This window comes from Coloeus monedula (genome assembly GCF_965178545.1).
Source record: "Coloeus monedula genome assembly, chromosome: 9".
NCBI lineage: Eukaryota > Metazoa > Chordata > Aves > Passeriformes > Corvidae > Coloeus > Coloeus monedula.
In genome coordinates, this window is record NC_138789.1 from 4301344 (window position 1) to 4324902 (window position 23559).

Here is a 23559-nt window from a genome sequence, read left to right on the forward strand (position 1 = left end):
CCCATAGACAGGCAGCAAAGACCCAAGGTTCAAACCTACATACAATCAAGGCAAATATGAAAAAAAAAAATCCCGCAGTACTTCAAAATTTTGAAAGTATTTGCTCCAATACCAATTACTGCATTTATACTTTTTTTTTTTTTTTTCATTTGTTCCTGGTATGCAGCAACAGCCCAGACCTAGATTTGTTTGGTCTCACTCCTGCTGTCTTTTTTAGTCCTGACTGATTTTTCATGAAATCACACAACGGTTTTGGTTGGAAGGGACACTAAAGCCCCTCTCGTTCCACCCCCTGCCATGGGCTGGGACACCTTCCACTGTCCCAGGTTGCTCCAAACCCCGTCCAGGCTTGGACACTTTCAGGCATGGGCCTGTCCAAGGCTGTGGGCAGCCTGTTCCCAACACGAGCCGCGGGCACGGTGTCCGGTCGTTACCTTGCACGGTGAGGAAGACAGAAGCCGTGGCAGATCCGCCCTCGTTGGCGGCGGTGCAGCTGTAGCTGCCCGCGTCCGACAGCCGGGCCGGCCTCACCTCCAGGGACAGGTTGGCCAGGAGCCGGAGCCGCAGCGGGTCCTGCAGGCGCGCGTCGTGCCCGTGCCGCTGCCAGGACAGGTTGTAGCGCCCCGCGCTCAGCACCAGGCAGCTCAGCACCGCCCCGGCCCCGGGCACCGCCGTCACGTTAGCGGGCACCTGCAGCACGGGCGGGGGCTCTGCGGCAGCCGAGAACAAAGGCGTCAGACACACATTTGGCAACCTTTCAGCATCTGTGCATTCCTGATAAACAACGTTAGGCACACTACAGAACAACAGCATTGGCAATACTTTAATATTTAATTATTTATCTAATAGTTTAGGGGTTAAATATTAAATTTAATGAATTGAGTTATTTAATAATTCAGGTTTAATATTTGGTTTCATTTCCCTTTCTGAAGCCATAAACAGAACCCAGGGCAGCAGCCTCATTCTCTGATGCTGACCTACCTGCCAGGAGCTGATATCAAATGGACACACCTGGTCTAGATCCAAACTACCACATCCTGTAGGATGAAAAATCACACCCTGTATGAAAAGAGGCAGCTCTGTGTTCTTTGAGCACAGCCAACAAGGGATCAGTGTCACAGACCTCTGAGCCTGATCTCTGCCCCAGGTGTGACCCCACCTGGTGGCATCTGAGCTATGCACTGGATTTTGACAGGTTGTATATGGAAAAAAACATGTTCGTAGGAATTTCTTCTAGCAGCAACAATGGAACCAAGTTAACACCATTAGTGAGTTCTTTTCATGATGGATTCTGAAAGAAAATGTGGAAGAAGAAAGCATCTGTGCTCTTATTTAAGGACCTCATGAAATAGGGTAAGAAAAGGGGAGGTAATAAACACAGTATGCAAACAGCCCTGGCAGACAGACAGCAGACACAATGCCAACAGCCACTCCTCCTCATGGTGACTGAAGGGCACCAAAAGTTACCAGCACCACTGCACAGAGGGGCTAACCTGGACTGTGCAGCTGGTAAGGACACAAACCTTGGTGGGGGTGAGGGGCAGCTGGCAAACTCATGAAGGAATATGCTGGGAAGTGAATCAGAGAGGAGAAAAGGGAGGAATAGGCAGGAAGGGGCATAAAAGGGGCCTGTCCCCTGTAAAGCACCACCAGTCAAGTGCCTTGTCTGCCTCAGCCCCGGCCCGATCAGCAGAGTTTGTCCTCTCTCATTAGTAAATCCCTTCTTTAAGTCTTTCTGGATAACCTCAGCCCTGGAGCCCACAGCAACCTCGGGCACTCCTGCGCTGCTGCACGCCGGGTGTCCCTGGGTACATGGGATGAGCTCTGGCAGCCAGGCAGGAGGAACTCCTAGGCTGGAGCTGCTCCAGACAGCAGCTATGTACAACATCCTTCAATTCTCACTTCCACTCAAATCTCTGGGAATTTCATTATCTTTTCCTGTACATATTTTATGTTGTAACTCCCAGTATCTGTTGTTATCTGCTTTCCACCCGACCCATCTGTACACTTCTACCATGCTCCCAGAAGAAAGCAGATGTAATAATTTTCTACTGAAATTAAACTTCAAAACCAGAGATGCTTAAAATAGCAGCAATCATCCTGCTCCTCCTTGGGATATTACAGATCAAGGAGGCAACATTTCAAGAAAGAAAATAAATTATGTATGACTTTATGCATTCCCATTAAAAATATCATACATATTCCATTTGGTTTTCCCCAGACTGGTTCTTGAACAAAGAAATTCCATAATACTTTGAGAAGGATGATTGTGCAGAAATGAGACAGCTGTAAGAGCAAGACCAAATCTTCATCAGTACACACTAAAACACAGCTATCCTAAGAAAAGCAAGGATAACAGTGAATAGAAAAATCTGTATTTATTAAGGGTTAAAGTTACTCCTAAGCTCAGAACCAGCCATAAATCCTCCTCCTCAAGGTCTCCTGGGAGGTCTCAGATGAGGTTCACAAGCTCCATGCTGGATCCCTGCACAGCACTGTGTGCTGGGTATGCAGCTCTGCCTCCCTGCAAACACAGTCCCAACAGCAATCGCCCCCATTGCCAAATCCACGGACTTTAACCCATGCAGAGGAGTCAGGGAAAGCTACACTTGCTTACTGAATGGAGTTTCTCCCCTGTACTTTTAGGTTTGGAATGTTTGGGAGAAACAACAAATATTCTAATGCTTTCCACAGGCTTATCACCAAATATGTTACCTAAACTCAGGAAAGACAGAGATGAGGCCAGTACAGGACCCGAATCCCCATCTTTTGACTGCCAGACTAGTGGGACAACACAAGTTTTGGACTACCCCAGCCTCTGCCCATAGCAGTGTTCACACTCAGCCATCTCCCAGCACTTTACTGGCCCTTCAGTTAGGGTGCTGCACAAGCTAACGAGCCATTTGACATTTTAAAGATTTAATAGGAACAAAACAAAGCCAAACTCAAGTGTTTGCTTTCTGTGAAATCAGAAAATGTTGGCACAGCTCCAACATCTTTCACACAGCAGTTGCCAGAACGGATTATCTGTGATATACTGTCAGCTGGGGAACACTTGAAAAGATTGTTTACTTTGCTTCAAGAAGAAATTTCAAGTAATTTTCTTGCAAATATTTGTACACAAGGATTTCAAAGCATCTCCCTCCCATTAATCCTCTGCAGGGCTCTGAACAGAACAAATTGTCATGTTTACACAGTGACTCAGTCCCAGGCCATCTCTCATGCTCTGTAAATGAGGGGATATGGGAGTTTTTCCACTTATTACTCTTGACTTTGAAGAGCTACCAACATCACAAGAAAAAGGTCAGGATTCTCTTTCAGGTGTCTCTTTGGTGAGGAGAATGGTTGCAACTTCCAGACTGAGAATGTTTATGTCCACAACTGCTTGCCCTCCAAGCCATGGTTTGGAACAAGCATCTGGGAATATCCTTTCTGCTTAAAAGATTTTTGTGGCCAAAATATAAATCAGTGCTCTAGAACCAGGACTTGGGTAAACCCAGATGCTACTGTTCAGTTCTACTCACTACTTTGTGTGAATAAAAGGATGTTGCTCTCCTCAAATTCACCCCTTGGTCCAAGAGGGCTCTTTCTCTACAAACTTTGCCTTGCATAAAATCAATGATCTCACACTGGTTTCTTTGAATTTGCTCATAGTGCAATGAAAGGAACATCTTTGCCTGGAAAAGGGAAGGTGAAGGATTATTGAGCCACTCTCTTCAGCTACTGAGAGGGCTGTTTTAGGGAATACACAATTAGAGTCTTCTCAGGGCACGGGAGAGGAAAGAAAAAAAAAAAAAAAAAAGGATGAGAGTCTTGGTTCATAACATGCAGCAGGGGAAATTCTGACCAGACATACAAAATATTTTCCTAGTGGGGGTAGTTAAGCACTGAAGGCTGCCCATGAACTTGTGAAATCTCCACCCTTGGGGACATTCAAAAATTGATTGGACAAGCTCCTGAAAAACATAATCAAGCTTGGAAGCTAGTTCTCTTTGAGCTGTGAGTTGGACTAGATGACTTCCAAAGGTCCTTCCAGCCCAAATTGTTTTGTGATTCTGTGATTCATAATCCAGGTTAATTTACCTGGAGTAGCTACTGCAGGAGATAAGAGGCAAGACAACTTCAATTTCAAGCCCTTACATGAAACCCTGAGTTGAAAATGTTTTGAGTTCTCCCATCCTTCCTGTCACAGAAAATTAACTGCTCCAGTGTTTCTCCAGCTCACCAGCAACAGCTTTCACTTGCTCCAAGACTTGTATCTGATCAACACCAACACAAGGCTGTACAGAATGGATCTTTGTTACAAACCAGAAATTATTTTTCCCCTCCCACTCTGGTTGCATTGCAACTGTGAAAAATTAAGTGACAAAATTTGCTGTAGTATGGGCAGGGGTTTCATACACCCACCCACAGACAGAAATAAGCCTACTGTTTACTCAAAATTATCTTTGTGATTAGCCCTATTTTTAGCTCATTCATTTTACTTCCTCACCTTTGTCACTATTTTTAAGAAATTCAAGGTAAGGGATGAGATTTCTAACAATTTACTGAGTTTTGTATTGTAAAAAAGCAGAAATTTGAATACCATTTTTGTACTTCCTTGTCTATCTGATAACACATACATGCAATCAAGCCAACATATAATTGCTACCAATTGAAATAAAAATGAGAACAATTGAAATCTGAGATTTACGTTTCGGATTCTACAGGTCAGACCTATTCTGCACGTCCAACTGATAGCAGGAACTAAAACCAAACCAACACTGATATTTAAAACAGGTTTGTTGAATAAACCTCAGCTCACTTGTGGACATGAGTGAGGAAAAAACACAGTAATTAAAAATACACTTAAAAGTGGGAAGGCATTTTATTGGCCCCAAGTGCTGTCTCAAGTGTTTGAGCCCAAGTAATTCGCCCCAGAAGGGCGGCTGGGACCCACCTGACACATCGAGGAATGTCTGCGCGCGTCCCGTCCCCACGGTGCTGGTGGCCACGCACTCGTAAAAGCCCTCGTCGGACACGGACACCTGGGCAATGTCCCAGCTCATGCTGGATGATTCTCTGCAGGAGAAAAGGGCACTCATTGAATCCCTCAAGGCACCAAGAGTTACACCTGCTTCGTTTCCTGACTGCAGACACAGGAGAGTATCACAATCATTAAGAGGCAAGACAAACCCTCTGCTGAGTCAAACTGGATGTCACTTTATGGATGATACTTTCTCCTAAGATTTTGCAGAATGTCCCACTTGCACATCATAATATAAACCTTTAACAAGCCAACAGTTGTCACACAATACCCAAAGGTAGTGTATTTGCTGTCATTCCCTCAGCTGCTTGTGCTCTGTTGTATTTACCACCTGGGAAGACACATTCCTTGAAAGCAGCAAGTTTCTGTGCAGAGCCAATATGTGGTACCAAACCCATGGCTCTTAGCAGCAAAGGCAACAAGGGCTCGTCCTCCCACCTGAGCTTCCCAAACTCACAGGAATCAGGAGAACCACCATAGGTTTTCTCTAGATCCCAGCAAGGCCAAGGCTGCTGGGCAGTGACACCATGTTAGTATCACACACAATGTGAAAGCAAGAAGGAAATAAAAGTGTAGCTACATAGGCTGGTTACGCATGCTTCAAAACAAACATTCTCGGTTTCTCGTGATTCAAAACCACATTTTATAAATTCCTGGTGCTACAGACACACAGAGGACAACATAAATGAGCAAACCAGTGGTTCTGCCGTGTCCCAGTGCTCCCCATGGCCTGTTGCTATGGTACATAAACAAAACTGATAAGCACCAAAATATCTGTGAGAGCTTTGGCAAGTCATTGCCACATTACAGGAAAACACTACATTAATGACCCCTTTGTTTGTCTGAATAGATTGATTTATCAGCCCTTAAAGGATACAGAAGGAAAAAGAGACTTGGAATATGCATGGCAGTTCAATGCTGTAGCACCCATGAGACAGACAATCCAACCCCACAACAAATGAAAACAGTGTACGGTGACCTTAAATGGCTTCCTACTTGTTCCTTCTTACTTCATACTTACTCTAGATAACCTAGTATCTCATGCATCAAATCTATAACACTTCCCAGTGCAATGCTGGCACATGGCAGCAACTGCCAGCACTAAAGAATAAGGTGGTGTTTCTTCCAAACGACGAGTGAGAAACTCCTCTATTGATAAGATTGACAGCCAGACTGACAGTCTCACAGAGTCAGACCTGAAACCAGTCAGAATCTACCCGTGAGAATATTACAGTGAAATTCTGCAGCTTCAGTAAAACCCACAGAGAAGGCCAAGAAGATAATCAATAAGAGAAGATGTTCTGGACACAAAAGGAGGATGTTCTTGTTATGGGACATTGAGAGCGTACAAGAAAGAACTTGTGGATAATATGTAGCAACTATACTTTTGCTTGTATAGCTGATTGTTTTATGGGCTGAATGGTCACTGTTTGTTAGACAGCCTTGTCATTGTTTGCTAAGCAGCCAATCTTAAATTAGGCTACAGCCATTGTGAAGAGGTATAAGAATAGCAGTAGAGAAAATAAAAAAATCTTTCTACCTTTCGACTATGGATTATGACTAGTGTGGCTTTTATGTCTGCCTCGACTACAGCCACATGTGGTGACCCCAAGACATGATTCAAAGAGCCTGCCTGGAGGGCAGGTAGCCTGTGCGGAGAACAGGGGAGACGGGAAGAAGAGTAGCGAGGAGAGAGTGAGCAACCTTTTAAAGGTGAGCCCATTGATAACAAAATGGGAGCAAATACATCCCAGGAGGAAAATTCAATGATTAATATATGGATGTTAATGTTAAAACGACATGGTGTAAAATATGATAAGCTGATATTGCAAAGACTGCTACTTTGGTGCAAAAGTCAAGGGATTGAGATGACACATGTCAACACTTCTAGTATCCAAACTTGGGAAGCAGTAGGATGGCATATTCTCGACCTTACTTCCAGAGGAGATGATACTGTTAAAGAATTTATGATGACATGGAGGTTAGTTTTAGACACTTTGAAAGAACTGAAAAAAGAGCAAGTCATTGCAGCTGCCCTGGCAGAGGGAACAAACACAGATAATGCTGGTGGGACTGGAAACACTGCAGTGGGAGGGGGTGGCAGGGCACAGGCTGGTGAAGAAAGACCTGTATTGTTTCCAATACCCAAGCTGTGGAGGGCTTTGCCTCCTCTCTTTTCAGATCCTGTTTCTCACTCCACTTCTCCCCCCTGTCCCTACAGACCCCTTTGATCTACCTTTACCACCTGCAGCAGGGGTGACAGTGATGAAAAAGGTGAAAATGAGAGCGTGCCATCAGCACCCCCACTGCCTGCTGCTGCACCCCCGCTGTCTGCTGCTACTAATCCTTTTGTACAAGGCGCAAAGGAATCTGTGCCAGGGGCTCAAAATGATAGCTTGCTTTATAGAGATACCTTAACTTTGCAACCCTTATCTGAAACTCAGGGCATGTGAGATCCTGCTGCTGTTTGGAGAGATATCAGGCTCACAGCTTTGTCTCATAAAAATTTTGAAGCCGCAAAAAAACTTAAGATCATTAAGCAATCACCAGAGTCAAAAGAGCCACAAGACTGTAATTTCTGCTTTCCCGGTTATCAGAGGCAGGGGTCAAGCTCCTGATCAGCATGTTCCATTTAACTGGCAAGTATTATCTGAGCTACGCCAACTTGCTACCAATTCCTAATTTCAGCATTTTTGTCCCTGCTGTGACAAAAATGCTGAAATTCATAACAAGTGAAGAGTTAGCTCCCTGTGATTTAAAGCAGACTGCTAGATTGCTTTGCATGCCAGTTCAGTATACTGTGTTTGAGACTGAGTGGAGAGCTTTTTGTAAGGAGACTGCTCTAAATAATATGCGATTGCCAATGGCTGATCCTTCGTTTGGTGCAGGTTTGCCTCAATTAATGGGGTTGCACCCCTTGGACGAGCCTCAGCTGCAGGCTTGCCTGCACCCTTTGATCCTAGCACAATCCCATGGTCAGGCTTTGCAGGCTCTGTTTAAAATAGCGAGCATGTCAGCTCCTGGGAAAAGCTACACAACTATCAAACAGCCCTAATGAGACTTTTAAAGCCATTTAGACCGCCTTCAGGATGCGATAGAAAAACAAATAGTAGATGCAGACGTAAAAGAAGCTTTAATTTTGCAAATGGCACAAGAAAATGCAAATGAGGAATGTAGGAAAGCTATTGATTTGGTACCTATGAAAAAGCCCTCATTGCATGATATGATTAATGCATGTACAAAAATAGGGACTGCACAACATCAAATGGCTATGCTGTCTGAGTCTGTTACTACAGCTGTTGCTGAAGCTATTAAAATGGCACATAACTGCTACAGCTGTGGACAGCCTGGTCATTTTAAATCTCAGTGCCCTCACAGAACTCTGTCCTCCAGAGCAACTAACAAAGTTGCCAATAACAAAGTAGCTCCGAGAGCAGTTCTGTGGAATCAATGTGCTAAACCAGGACATTATGCGAAACAATGTCGATCCTGTTTCCACGCCAACGGGCAGCCTCTCAAAAATCAGGGAAAACTGCTGACTGAATGTGAGGGGACAGCGTGTTCAAACATAAATGCTTCCCCAAGAACCGCTGAGCCCAGCACAGGTTTATGTGACAAGCTTGCTGGTGGAACAGAAGGCTCAGCAGGGATGGATGGTTGCACCACTGACCCAGTAATCATAGACTCTACTGCAGTTCATGAAGTGCCTTTGGATGCACATGGACCTATAAGACAAAATTTAGATGCTTTGCTAATAGGAAGATCCAGTGCTACTTTGCAAGGGATTTTTGTGCATCCAAGAGTAATTGATGCAGACTTTACAGGACAAATATGTGCAATGGTTTCTACACCCACTCCTTCTGCAGTCATACCTGCTCATACTCGAATTGCTCAACTTGTACCTTTCAAGTCTTGTGTTCCCAGGACCGGACTTAAAGAGAGAGGGGACCAAGGCTTTGGTTCTACCGGCATGCCTCAGGTTTTTTGGACTCAACAACTTTCCGAGCAGAGACCACAACTGATTTGCGAGCTAACACTGAAGGGGCCACAGCCACAGACTGTTGAGATCAAAGGGTTGATTGATATGGGAGCAGATGTCACAGTGATTTCACATCACGACTGGCCAAACTCCTGGCTGGTCACTGCAGTGGGAAATTCAATTGTGGGTCTTGGGGGAATGACACAAAGTTATTTAAGTACATATTTTGTGCTCATAAAAAGTCCAGACAACCGGGTTGCTACAGTTGGCCCACATGTGACTGCTGCGCCTCTAAATTTATGGGGACGTGACATTTTAGCCACTTGGGAGTTGCAATTGGCACCAATTTTTAATAGGGGTCATTGTGCAGAAGGGCGGTTGCCAGCCAGTAACACCTCTACGATGGTTAACTGACCATCACGTGCAGCAAGGACAGTGGCCTCTAACACAACAGAAACTCGCCACCCCGAAAAATTTAGTTGATGAGCAGGTATCGCAAGGGCACATAGAGCAATCTGTCAGCCCTTGGAATACTCCTGTATTTGTGATTCTAAAGAAATCAGGCAAATGGAGATTGGTGCATGATCTGAGACGCATTAATGCAGTCATGGAAAGTATGGGTGCACTGCAACCAGGCATGCCATGTCCTACTATGATTCCTGCAACATGGGACATTTTAGTTGTTGATTTGAAAGATTGCTTCTTTACGATTCCCTTACATCCAGATGACAGACCAAAATTTGCATTTTCAGTACCAGCTGTTAACAGTGCTGCACCTGTAAAATGATATCAATGGAAAGTTTTACCACAAGGTATGAAAAACAGTCCAACTATTTGTCAAATGTATGTGGCCCAAGCTCTATCGCCTATTAGAGAACAATTCCCTAACAGTTATTGCTATCACTATATGGATGACATACTGATAGCATCTCCTTGCAAACAGGATTTGCAAAACATACAGCCAGAGCTTTTAAAGGCTCTTCACAAATATGGATTGCAGATTGCACCTGAAAAAATCCAAACAGAAGCACCCTGCAAATATTTGGGATTAAAAATACCTGAACGTACCATATGCCCTCAAACTGCTCAATTTGACACTACAGTGCACACTCTAAATGATGCACAGAAATTGTTAGGAACCATTAATTGGCTGTGTCCCTATTTAAGACTCACCACTGCACAACTTTCTCCTTTGTTTAATATATTAGCAGGAGATTCAGATTTAAACTCACCAAGATTATCCCTGAAGCTCAACAAGCCTTAGATAAGGTGCAACAAACTATTTCCAGTCACCATGTGTACCGTGTGGACCCTGACATTGATATCGTTGTTTTTGTTGTAATTCCAGAATTTCATCCAACAGATATTATTACACAATGGTCTGATCATTGGTCCCCTGACCCATTGCATATTCTAGAATGGATGTTTTTATCTCACAAACCTAAAAACACAGTCACTACAATTTTTTCATTTATTGCTCAGTTAATTATTAAGTGTAGATACTGATGCCTGCAAATTGCTGCCAAAGATCCTGCTGAATTTACTATTCCTATTCAGCAAGATTATTTTGAGTGGTCCTTGGCCAATAGTTCTGCACTGCAGAACGCGCTGCAGAGCTGCACAGAACAAATGGATTACCATTTTCCCAGTCATAAGTTACTACAATCACTGAATACCACCCCATTATCAGCAAAACCTAAATTAAGTCATATTCCTGTAGATGGGTCAGGAAAAACAGGAACAGCAATTGTCACCTGGAAAAATGAGGAGGGATGGCAGACTTTGCAGGGTCAGGGTACTGGATCCGCAAAATTGGTTGAATTAAAAGCACTTACTGTGGCCTTTCATCATTTTAATGAACCTTTTAACCTAATTGTTGACTCAGCTTATGTTGCAGATGTTGTACAACGAGTAAATTGTTCCCTTTTAAAAGAAGTTAATAATGCTGATTTGTTTCTTTTGTTAAAGGCTTTATGGACAGCTGTTTTGCAACGCATGTATCCTTTTTATGTTTTGCGTATTAGAAGCCATACAAACCTACCAGGATTTCTTGCAGAAGGTAATGCTCATGCTGATGCATTAGCTAATCCTGTTTGGGCAGTTCCTCAGACAGATAAACTAGCCCAGGCTAAAGCATCTCATGCCTTTTTTCATCAAAATGCGCGCACATTGTATAAACAGTTTTCTATAACACCTACAGAAGCTCGTGCTATTGTTAGTGCTTGCCCAGACTGTCATAACTTTAATGGACCTTTACCCTTTGGAGTAAATCCCCGTGGCCTTTTGGCCCTACAGCTTTGGCAGACTGTTGTTACACACATTTCAGATTTTGGTCGTTTTAAATATGTACATGTATCCATTGACACCCTTTCTTCTGTTATATGGGCTTCTGCCCATGCTGGAGAAAAGGCCCATGATGTAATTTTGCACTGGGAGCAAGCTTTGGCTGCTTTAGGCATACCTGCCTGTGTGAAAACTGACAATGGGCCAGCCTACGCCTCTCAGAAAGTTAGGAATTTTTTACATCAGGCATCTCTCACAAATTTGGTATTCCTCATTCTCCCACTGGTCAGGCTGCCGTTGAACGTGCTCATCACACACTTAAAACTGTTCTAGAAAAACAAAAAGGGAGAATGCAAGGGGAAACCCCACAGTCCAGACTTTTGAAAGCTGTATATTATTACAGCTGGTGGTGGGGTCCAAGGCTGTGACCCAGGAAGAGATGACCGGTCCGGGGAGATGGTCCCGAAAGGAATCGCCTTCCCGGGGTCCGGTGTCTTCCTCTCAGCTGCTGGCAGAGGAGCCCTTGCAGAGGCTGTCAGCTCTTTAGTGATTATCAGCTCGTGATTCCAGCTCAGCTCTGCAGGGCTGCCTCTAGGCCAAACCAGACCAGAGAGAGAGACGAGAGGGCCCGTGTGGCTGGTTCCGCACGAAGGTAGCTTTATTGTGGGTCCCCTCCAGCGAAGGGAGGCCAGGGACGAGCTCTCTCTCGAGGGGCTCGAGGGAGCTTGCCTTTATAGTGATACAGGGGATCAGCAAGGGGACCAATGGATTACAGAGGGTCTGGGACAGACCAATGGGTTACAGAATGATCTGCATAGGGTCTCCCAAAGGATTGTGGGTCTACTTTTCCTCACCATGACTCAAAAGTAGTCGCCTTTCCAGGGAGTCCTGCTGGGCGATTGCAAAATCTTTTATCTCAGCAGACATCCCTCCAGGGCAGTGGCTGGGCATATCCCACAGTATATACCATAAATCACTTGACCATACTGGCTCATTCAAACAATCCCTCAATTTTAAATCGGTTTTATTCCTTGCAGTGCACCAGTGAAACACATTTGCCTTGAGCTAAAGTATGGGTAAGGAATTTGCTTACCAGTGAGTGGGAAGGCCCCTGGGACCTTGTCACTTGGGGACGTAGATAAGCTTGTGTTTCCACAGATACTGGACCACAGTGGGTGCCAGCAAGGTGTGTGCGTCCTGATTTGCGGCAGAATATCCCACCGCCTGTTCGGCCAAATCCTGAGGATAACAGCAACACAGGGATGACCTTGGCAGCATAGTTCGAGCTACCTCTGACCAGAGAAAGCGTCTAGCACCGGTGACCAAGGAGGACTGAATCGCACTGTATATCCTTGTGATCAAGGGGTATTGGCTTGCATTGAGATGTACTGGAGTGCAAATGGCAATGAATAACAGAAAAATGCAGGTGCCAATATGGTACTTGTCAGTTTTGCTGAGCTTAGTGCCTGCTATTTCTGCTTGGCCTGTTAGTCAGCCGAGAACCAATGTGTGGGTTACCCTAGCCAATGCAACGGGGCAACATACTCTGTGCTTAGCCACTGCTACTCCTGACAATCCTTTTCCTACCTGCCTTGTTGGCTTGCCAATAGATGACTGGCCAAAGCCTAGGACAGTTAGCAAGCTTTTACAATCACGCAATCACGCTGACGCTTGGGATCAATGGGTTTCATACCTTCCCTGTGCAACTCTTGAGCTGCAAGAAATAGAGCTTTTAGGATCTGTGAAAATAGGCCTTTGTGTTAAGTTTAATTACTCTGATCAGTCCAAAGTATGGGATGTTTCTCCTAACCAACCCATATTTGCAAATTAAAGTGCCTGGTGCAATTATACTTCACCACATATTTCACACTCTACTACTGTTCCTCTAGCTTTGCCACCAGGGGTGCTTTTTATTTGCGGAGACTGAACATGGGCTGTGATTCCATCACACATCAAGGGAGGTCCATGCAGCTTAGGATGATTCTCACTGTTAACACCTAACACATCTATGATTTTACAGCATAAACCACAGAGGGGAAAACGTAGCATCCATGCGTTTGCCCCTGATTGTGATGACAACACCAAATTTTGGCCATCAGGTACTCGATAGGCTGTTTCCTTCTTTTCTCCACAAGTAACAGCTGCTAAAGCATTGGGACTGTTAAACAAGTTAGGATGTTGGTTAGCTTGGCAAACTAACGCCACTTCGCTTGCTTTAGCTGGATTATTAACAGATGTTGGTTCAGTAAGGCACGCTACACTGCAAAACAGAGCTGCTATTGATACTCTGTTGCTAGCACATGGACATAGATGTGAAGATTTTGATGAAATGTGTTGTATGAATTTGTCTGATCATTCAAAAATCTATTCATGCCCACATTAAGGAATTGCAAACTACTGTGTCAAAATTGCGTGAAGAATCAGAATCTGATTGGTTCAACAGTTTGTTTGGCAATTGGCAAATTGCAAGATGGGTCAAAAATCTGCTCAAAATCTGATACCTGATCCTATTGGTTATTTTTTGCGTCCTGCTCATTGTGCCATGTCTATTTGTCTTTTTTGCAAAGGGCCCTGCAAAAGTCAATAACCACTGCCTTTGTAATACAAAAACAAAGAGGGGGATCTGATGAGATTGACAGCCAGACTGACAGTCTCACAGAGTCAGACCTGAAACCAGTCAGAATTTACCCGTGAGAGTATTACAGTGAAATTCTGCAGCTTCAGTAAAACCCACAGAGAAGGCCAAGAAGATAATCAATAAGAGAAGATGTTCTGGACATAAAAGGAGGATGTTCTTGTTAAGGGACATTGAGAGCGTACAAGGAAGAACTTGTGGATAATATGTAGCAACTATACTTTTGCTTGTATAGCTGATTGTTTTATGGGCTGAATGGTCACTGTTTGTTAGACAGCCTTGTCATTGTTTGCTAAACAGCCAATCTTAAATTAGGCCACAGCTATTGTGAAGAGGTATAAGAATAGCAGTAGAGAAAATAAAGAATCTTTCTACTTTTCTCGACTATGGATTATGACTAGTGTGGCTTTTATGTCTGCCCTGACAACAGCCACACTCTATTTCATGGAAAGTATGTTAAAACTGAGGTTAGGGAATCCTGTTCTGCTTCCTTCTTGACTCGTGCTATACACCAGATGTCAAACATGGAAGCCTTGAGAACAGAAGCACAAAGGGAAACATGTCCAGGGGTGGAACAGCTCAGCAAAACAAAGACCGGTGGTGGGCTCTCAAAAAAAAAATTTAAAAATCAAACCAACACTGGCAGCAAGGACTAACACACAGCTTGGGGCATCTGCTGCACACGTGGGCACTGGGTGAGGAGGTGTAACTGCACACAAGTCACAGCACGTGTCATGGGATAACTCAGCACCTTCCAGCACCACCATTACCTACCAAATTCATTCTACTGCACATGCAATCTGCTGATTGGGCTCTTTGTCTGGGCACCTGGGGAACTATAATCATTGAAACTCCAAAGCCCAGATGACCCCCTGGTTCTCAGTCACTGCAGACCTCACGGTGGTGCTCGGGTTGTATCTGACCTCACCTCCTGGACACTCCCCACCACCCTGCTCAAGAACCAGCTGGGAACTCACCAGCACCTCACTGTGGCTCACAGGGAGAAATGAAACCTATAATTTCACTTTTTAGCACATGGTTTGGAGGGATATATTCTGCATGGTTTACTGGACTTGAATACCAACCACAAACATCAGTGGATTATGAATGATTTTTTAAATTATCATGATTGTTATTTTGATTAACTACAGGAATTGCCTTTCTTGTCAGAATTTCATGTCTTATTTTTGCTAATTCTAATCCTGCAGGATTGGCAGGATCAGCTATTTATAGTACAGAATGGATTGTAAAGACACTTTAGTGCTCCCTTCCCACTGATTCCCCACTGGAATGAGGTGCTCAACTACTTCTCTTGTCCTGCTATATCAGACTGGTCAAAAATGCACTGGGATATTAAGCAAAATCCAAATTTTCTTACTACACTACTATAGGATGCAGAAAGGTAGAAAAAAAGCTGTTACCATTCTACAAAAATTTCTTTTTCCTAACATGTTACTCTTTTAAAATTAGGAATTATTATTGCAGCTGATAGTACCTCTGGAACCAAAGTAAAAACAATATTTGAATTTCAAAGTCTCTTCTCCTCAGGAACCCTGAACCTGTAGTATTCTAAGGGTATTTTCACAGACAACTGTCACAATAGAAATATGATATTCAACTCATAAACCATTTAGGTTTTGAAATAAATATTAAAACAGTTGAGTAAAGACATCTCAACACCAAAACAAAACTCATTCAGTGCAGAGGAATACTAGAGCTCAAACCTGCACTGAACTACTAAGCTGGACAAACCCTGCCTGGAACTTCACTGCAAATAAGAGGCAAACAAGCCAAGCTGAATTAGATCCTCTTTAACTGTGACTAACAATATCTGGCTTGAGACAGTTTTGTTAAATTAACTTGGATGATGAGTTCATTCATCTGCTCTGTAACAGGAAAAAGAAAAATGCAGCGAATCAGCGGTGCTGGATGTGTGAAGAACAAGGAGAAGCGTGGGGTTTGATACCTAAGGAATGGAAAACATTACACAGCAGCCCAAGTAGGTGCTGTGCTGGGGCTGACAATGTCTCAGTGGCACCTCATTAAAAACCAAACCACACCAAAGCTGCAGCACTTCACACTGCCAGCAGTGCACAAGGGAGCTGCAGGATGCAGTCACTTGGGTATGCTGTACCTGCTGGGGAATGCAGAGTTCAGTCTTCAGTTTGCTCCTGAGGTGCTTTGGGCTGCACAGGAGGCTGCTGACACTGTTTACTAGTATACACTTCCCTTTTGATTTTGACAAACAGAATTAAAAGGGGCACTTTATGAGTATTTTAACTAATTGACCTTTTTTTAAATTATTCTTCTCTCACCCTACACAGAAAGAGCACACAATTCTTTTTCTATACAGAAATGTGAAGAACCATCTGGTATATCCCACATAAATTTTCCTATTTTGAGAGATTTTCTGAAGATGAAAGTTTCTAGGGCAGGTCATAGGACATACTTCTAGGGCATCCAGGAAAGGCATTAAAAATCAAACAAATTAATGTATGCCCCATCCTCTATGTATCCCTGGGGCCAGAGTGAGGGGTGCATTTCATAAACAAAGCTAGTTACCAATTTTGCGTAATTTTTAACAACATAAATTAAAACCATTTGCCTTCTAGACTTTTAGTTTATCATAATTTCAGAGTACACAGCTGAAGGGAATTTTAGCCAGAACCTTATAAATCCCATCACATGTACAGAGTGTACACCCTCCTCAATATATCATATAGATATATCTATATATATTATCAATATCTCCATAAAATACAGCCTCTCTTATGAATAGCACCAAAAATAACAGACTGGAAGTAGCAGGATGTAGGCAGCACATACCAGTAAATAATAACAGAAATCATGAGCTATAAACAGGAAATAAAGCAGCATTGTGAAAAAAGGTCACTACTTACTTGAAGAACTGATCTACTCCCAGTTTTACACCATCTTTAGTAAAACGCTGAGTAAAAGGTATAAGGCTTTCGACATGGCAAGGAACAGAGCCTGGCTGTAAATAATATCCTGGAGTCTTCATGGGCATTGTAACTTTGGGGGCATCTGAAGAAAGGAAACATTCCCCAGAAAGTATATTAACAGCTACTAACACACATCTTATCCTTTTCTTTTATTAAAGGGAAGCTAAATTTCTGATAAAGCTCCACTTAGTAGGTATTGACCATCATGAACTAGAGAAAGAACTTTGGAAGGAAACAGCACAGGAAGTATTTGCATAAGTTACAAAAGAATACAAGATCTCAATTTTAATTGATTCAGATGAGACAAATGCACAATCAATTCAAGTTAAAGTCTCTTACCAGGAATAATACTGGAAAACGAAACACTTGAAACTCTCTGAAAAAGATAACCATCCTTGTCATAGCCTGTTATTTTAACAAAAAAAGCTTCATCTGGTGGAATGAAGTCAGAAATATTCCATAGTCCATAGGGCTTTCTATCAGGATAGTATTTCACAGGCAAGGTCTTAAGGAGTTCCCCTGTAATACTCAGAAGTTCCAGTCGGTCTACTCTAGCTGGAAGCAGGATCCCTGTGGTATTCAGCAGCACGAAGGTAGGAATCCCTAGAAAAACAAAACCACACTATTTTAAGTGCTAAAGAAAACAGATAATTAAAACATGAAAGATTAAATTCCATCTGCATGGCTCACTATCCCATGAATACAGCATTCAGCTCCAGCCCTTACCTACTGAGTAGGGAAAGGCTAAATTGTGCTGAGCTGTGTTCTGCTTATTAGCTGTGAGTAGACGCAGCTGGGGAGTTTAAATTACTGATTTCCAAAAGGTGTTTCTAAAATAGCAGCTTCCTTACTAACTCCTCACCATGCCCCAGGGCTAAGGCCTTTTTCTGATGCTCCAAAAATAACAGAAACAGCACTGCAATTTTGAAGCATAGTTAAAAATATCTATATTTATGTCACACAGATACAAAGCCCCCCCAGGAACAAACCCACAGCATCCCTGGAGTTACCACAAAGCTCATCATAGAGCTCTACTCAATTTTGGAGGCTAGAAGCTATTTAACATGGACTAAAGTGGAAACAAACCTTGCACTGGCCTGCTGGATGTTTTTTTAAAGTCTAAGGTGGGCTTCCTGGAGAAGCCAGCTCGGAAGTCGATGGTGCTGAGTCCCGTGATGCGCACAGAATGCCTCCCGCTGCTCGAGGTCTGCAAAACAGCCAGCACATGGAATCAGCAGTGCAGGGACCGCACAGAGTGTGAGCCAGCCACTGAGCTCAGGGACAGACTCCAACATGGCTAACAGCAGCACATAGAGGAGCCTCATGGCTAAAGTTCTAAGGAAAAGCACCTTGAATAAAGCTTTGCTTACACGTCCTGGGCCCTAAAATTGTCGTGTCAGCAAAGAGAGCCAGTTTGTCCTGGAAGTAAATCACAACACCAACAAATCAACAACTCCTTGCCACGTGCTAGTGCCTGCAAAGGCAGTGATCTGGCAGTTAGGACCTTACTGTTACAAATTCTACTAGAAAATGGTGAGTGAATCAGAACTCAACAGAAAAATCTATGCATTAAAAGTGCTTCTCTTCCCCAGCCAAAGGCACAGCTGGAAAGCAGAGGGTGCACAGGTACCTCTCCCCTCTGGTCTGTACCTTTGTACCCCCACCTTGTCATTCTGCTTCAACCACCAAAAAACAAATCAGAACCACCCCCACCCATCCATCACCCTTGAACAGCCTGAGCTTCAGGTTCTGGAGAGTACAGCTGCTTTGGTCTTTCATCTTAAAGAAGATAAAGTAATTATAAGTTACTTTCTATGTTTCTATGCAGAGAAAGAAAGGTCAACTGCTACTTCCCAAAGGTGCAGAGGAACCCATGGCTTTTCCTCCTCACCTACTTCCACACCCTTCTGGTGTCTGGAAGGTTCCACTGAACTTTCCCTGGAGTTTTACCTGGTCCATTCTCAAATTCCTGCAGCTCTCTGGAAGAGAGGTTACTCCAGAGAACCCTTCTGCCACCGCTGCATGAGAGTATCAAATTAAACAGTTGTTTCTTATAACTAACAGCCTTGGGACAGGCATTAGACACCATGACAAATCGATGCCTATCTGATTAAAACAACGTATTTCCTTCTATTTGGTTAACCTTTCACTCCAGAAATAGCACCACTAAAGCCTTTTTTACATAATCCAGCTGTTAACAATACAAAGAAATATTTAATTGTGCCAAATAACTCAAGGTATCAAGCCTTAATTGGCAGTTAAAATTTCATTAGACAAACTCAGTGATAAAGTTCTGTTTTTATAGCTTGGTGCATCTGTATAAGGAGCTTATGGTGTGAATAAAATTTTCACAAAGCTTAAGTCATAAAATCTTTGTGTTAAATAAGCCAAGCCAGTGACTAAAGCCAAGTAAACAATCCACAGAAAAATATACCGGGAAATCATTTCTCTTTATGAAGTACTCAGACCTTTGGATATTTGTGAGTTTTAAGGCCAAAATAACCTTATAAAATTTTACCATTTCCTAATATAAATAAATACATCTCTCACTGTCGTGTCTAGGATCTGGGGGTCTCTAGGCAAACACCAGGAATTAGCCTTATCACACAGGACTGCTTTCCAACTGTTATCTTTAGGTCTCTTCTCATTATTTCTAGTTGAACATGGATTACAGAGACTGTACATTAGTGTTTCGCCTCCCAGGCTGGATGAGTATCATCAAAAGAGCAAATACAGATTTGTGACAGATGCTTTCCTGTCTTGCAAACAACATCAAAAAACTGCCCAAAATACAGGTATCATGAAGAACTGCATGACCTGGCTTACTCATAAAAGTTAGATTAAAATATTTCAACTACATATTCAAGAGATGTTCTTCATTTTTAACTACATCAATTTGAATGTGTTATTCATGCTCTCCACAGAGCTGAAGACAGCATTATTCTGAGCTTAGAAAAAAAGCCAAAAAACCCTCCCAACCCCCCCAAAAACTCCCAGGCCCTGCCTGCAGGAGCAGCCTGATGGCTTGGCAGGGCTGCTGTCCTGCTGCCAGGAGTGCATGCCACCAGTGGCAGCCTGGGCATGGGGGACTGTTGGCTCTCCTCCCCAGCAGTTCCTGCAGCCCAGCACTCAGGTGCTGGCCCACACCAGTGGCTCAGCTCACATCACACAGCCAGGAGCACACAGGGCTCTTCCTGCACTGTCCTTCTGGGCTGCAGGGCACTGCATGTTTGTTGCACTGATCCCTCACTCTAAAAGTCTCCAACAAGTGCCAGAAGTGAATCCTAAGGCACTGACCGTAGGAAAAGGTCTCAGGACCCAGTGTGGCTCATGTTACCATATCCAGCAGGACCCAAACATTTTTCTTTTTCATTTTTAACAGCCTACCAGGTTGTCTCTGTACTGGAGTTTTCAGCACTTTTGGTGATAGGATCATGGAATTGGAAGGAACATTAAAAGGTCACCCAGTGCCAACCCCTGCCATGGGCAGGGACACCTTCCACTATCCCAGGTTGCTCCAAGACCTGTCCAGCCTGGCCTTGGACACTTCAGAGGCAGCCACAGCTTCTCTTGGCACCCTGTGCCAGGGCCTCCCCACCCTCACAGGGGACAATTCCTTCCCACAAGCCCCATCCAGCCCTGCCCTCTGGCAGTTTAAAACCTTTCCCTCTTGTCCCATCACTATCTGCCCATATAAAAAGTCCCTGTCCCTCTTTTTGATAAGCCCCCCGTCCTAGGCAGACATTCAAACAATTCTCCCCAGAGCTGCTGAGCTCAACATGCTTTTGTAGCTGCAGTTCTGCAGCAGGATCAACAGCTTCCCCCAGGGCTGTATGTGAATTAATGATCCTTTTCAAAACACCTCTGTGCTTAGGGTAGGGACAATGCACAGCAGGATCCATTCAGCACTGCCTATAAAGTGCCTCACCCGGGTGCCTTCCCCTCCAAAAATGACTGTAGAGTATTTACACTGCTACCATAGAACAGTTCAGTCAGAAGGGATCCACACCAGTAGGCTTGTTTCCACATCTATTTAGGAAAGCTGGGATCATACAGCTTTACCTACATAAAGAGGTATACAACAATATTAAATACAAGATCACAGGACATTTACTGTAACACAGTAAAACAGCTGTGAGTATCTATGATAAATAACATAGTAAATCATTATACAACCCCCTTATATGCTACAGGACAATCATACATGGGTTCTGCAATAACTTTACCTTGATTGTCCATGTTCCAGGCTCTGGATCTTTGACATTTACTACCTTCGCAGAGTTGTGGATATTTAGCAATTCATTCAGTCCTGATCCCTTACTGAGCTGCTTGCCTGAAAAAACAGAAACAGGAAGTAAATACAGGATGGAGTAAACACAGTATTGCTTAAAAAAAACAGAGAGTAAATACAATGTTGTTGTTTTGTACCAATGTATTTCTGATACTTGACTTACTACTTAGCAGTCAATGACATTTACAACAGCCAAAATTCCCTACAATTCTTTGACAGAATACTGAAAACTTTCATTTATATGTGGATGGTTGTGTGCAGGAATTGGGTCTCTAGAGAGGGATTTTGCGTCCTCAAGGCTGACCCTGAAGAACCATCAGCCCTAAAACCCAGCTGGCTCTTTCACAGCACTAAAGGGAAAGATGAAGTGGAGACTGGGATGTCCCAGTGCCCATTTTCAAAACCTATTAGACATGCCTTGAGTAATTGCAGTGAAACCCCGTGGATTTAGATGCATGGAGCTGATCTATGAGAAAGGGGTCACAGCTTCAGCAAAGCCTGACACTTGCACCCAGGACTGTGTGTTGGCATGGCTGGAATACAGACACTGATCAAATCTCTTTCCTGTAAACAAGAATGCCTCAGTGCAGGACAGACCAGACCACATTGCAGGGAACCCATCCTGGGCATAAAATATTTCCAAGATATTAAAACTTAAGCTACATCCTCAGGCAAAAGGCATTCAGAGAATACAAAATATGATTTGAATTTATTTCTGGAGTGCTGTTCCAAGTTCCTAAGGCATCAACATAGTAATAAACAATAGATTTGTTTAAAATAGCTTCAATTACAAATTAGCTCCAAACCTGTCATTGCATTTCCCATCACACACTGCTCAGCTGGAGATGGGCAGAGGAGACAGGTTTGGTTCTGAATGTTCTCACAGCTCAAAAAAGCCAGACCATGGTTGAACTCTCCTCACATAAAACCATCGTGTACAACCCTTAAATGATGGTTCAGGGAATACATAAAGAGATGAAAGGCAAAAGTGCCCAGCAATTCGGAATGCAAGGACAAACAGTAACAAAGAAGATGGAGGTGAGATGAAGTGGACAGAATAAGGAAGTTTTCCAGTGTCCTCCAAGTGAAAAAAAACATAGAATATTGGGGGAAAAAATGAAATATCAGAAGAGATTTTTCCTTCTCGTTTTTCACTATCACAAAAGAAAGTAAAAAGTACTTCACCTAAAGGATTATGAATCTCAATTGCTGGTGAAGGACCACTCAAGGACACTGTAACTTCCTTCAGACTGGGATCAAAAGGGATCTGCCAAGTATTTACAGCCATGGACAGATGGTCTGTAGACAAGAGATGCACTTTGGAGGCTTGAACTGCTTCTTCAACCCATTTTAACACCTAGAAGAGAAAAGAACAGTTGTTACTATACTGTCAGCAGTACTGGCTGTTGAAACAGTTTCTGATAAAATGCTTGTCTCTACTGTCTTGTAGAGATTCTGTATTAATTTATTTTTAAAATGTGAATACTTAAAGGAAATGAAATTTTGACAGAAGACACTGGCAAAGCCATGGTCAGCATGGTGTTTAAAGGAGTACACTAGCACACCTGGATACATCTCTACACAACAACCACAGGTCCTTTAAAAAGGAATTAGGGATACAAACCTATGGACATTTCTAGTCATCAAGTTTGAGTTGCATGAAGCAACAAGGAAAATTTCCTCATCCAGATGTACCAAGTAATTGCTATCTGTGGACTTTTCCAGGGTTTTTTTCCCCCTACAACACCTAATACAAATTACTGTTAGGCACAGCACAGAGGTGGGACTAGAGGGGAACACGGCTTTGGAAGGTATGTCCCTGCAGGACATGGAGGCTCCCAGGCCAGGGACAGGACAGCAGCCCATGGGAGAGACCACAGTGAAGGAGAGGAAAGGTGTGAGGAGGAAGAGCAGCCAAGAGAAACCCTTGTGTACTGACCACAATTCCTGGTGGCACTGGAGAAGGGAGGAGGAACTGTGGGAGAAGTTGAGGTGGGCAAGTGGAGGCAAAGGTGTTCCTACTTGTCTTTGCTTCCCACTGCCTGAAGGAATAATTAAATATCTATTTTAATTGGCAACAAATTAATTTCCCTTAAGTCAACTTAGTCTTGCCCTCAACAACAACTGGTGATTTCCCTGTTTTTATCTCAACCCAGAAGCTTCCTCAACCCATTCCTCCTCTGCATGGGGTAAGTGGCTGAGAGGGAGCTCGACAATCAGCCAAGAGAAACCCACCACAACCAATCCAACCTCCCCAGAAACATACCTGGTTTGTCAAACTATATGATTTTGCATCACCTCTGTACATCACAGAGCTGCAGCATATTTTTTAAATCCTACTGAAGCAATATTGGGTTTGTATAACACTGTGAATGTGACTCT

General features: G+C 43.4%; 1 protein-coding gene across 1 annotated transcript in view; it reads right to left on the reverse strand.

Annotated features, from left to right (window-relative positions):
* HMCN1 (hemicentin 1) overlaps nucleotides 1–23559 on the reverse strand; it is a gene marked incomplete at both ends in the record, with an annotated part of 185973 nt that overhangs the window by 120966 nt on the left and 41448 nt on the right. The window contains 7 exons of the mRNA XM_082287593.1: nucleotides 435–710; nucleotides 4940–5061; nucleotides 16824–16968; nucleotides 17226–17489; nucleotides 17973–18093; nucleotides 21113–21219; nucleotides 22363–22534. Coding sequence (XP_082143719.1) covers nucleotides 435–710; nucleotides 4940–5061; nucleotides 16824–16968; nucleotides 17226–17489; nucleotides 17973–18093; nucleotides 21113–21219; nucleotides 22363–22534 — 1207 coding nt within the window. The remainder of the gene's footprint in view (nucleotides 1–434; nucleotides 711–4939; nucleotides 5062–16823; nucleotides 16969–17225; nucleotides 17490–17972; nucleotides 18094–21112; nucleotides 21220–22362; nucleotides 22535–23559) is intronic.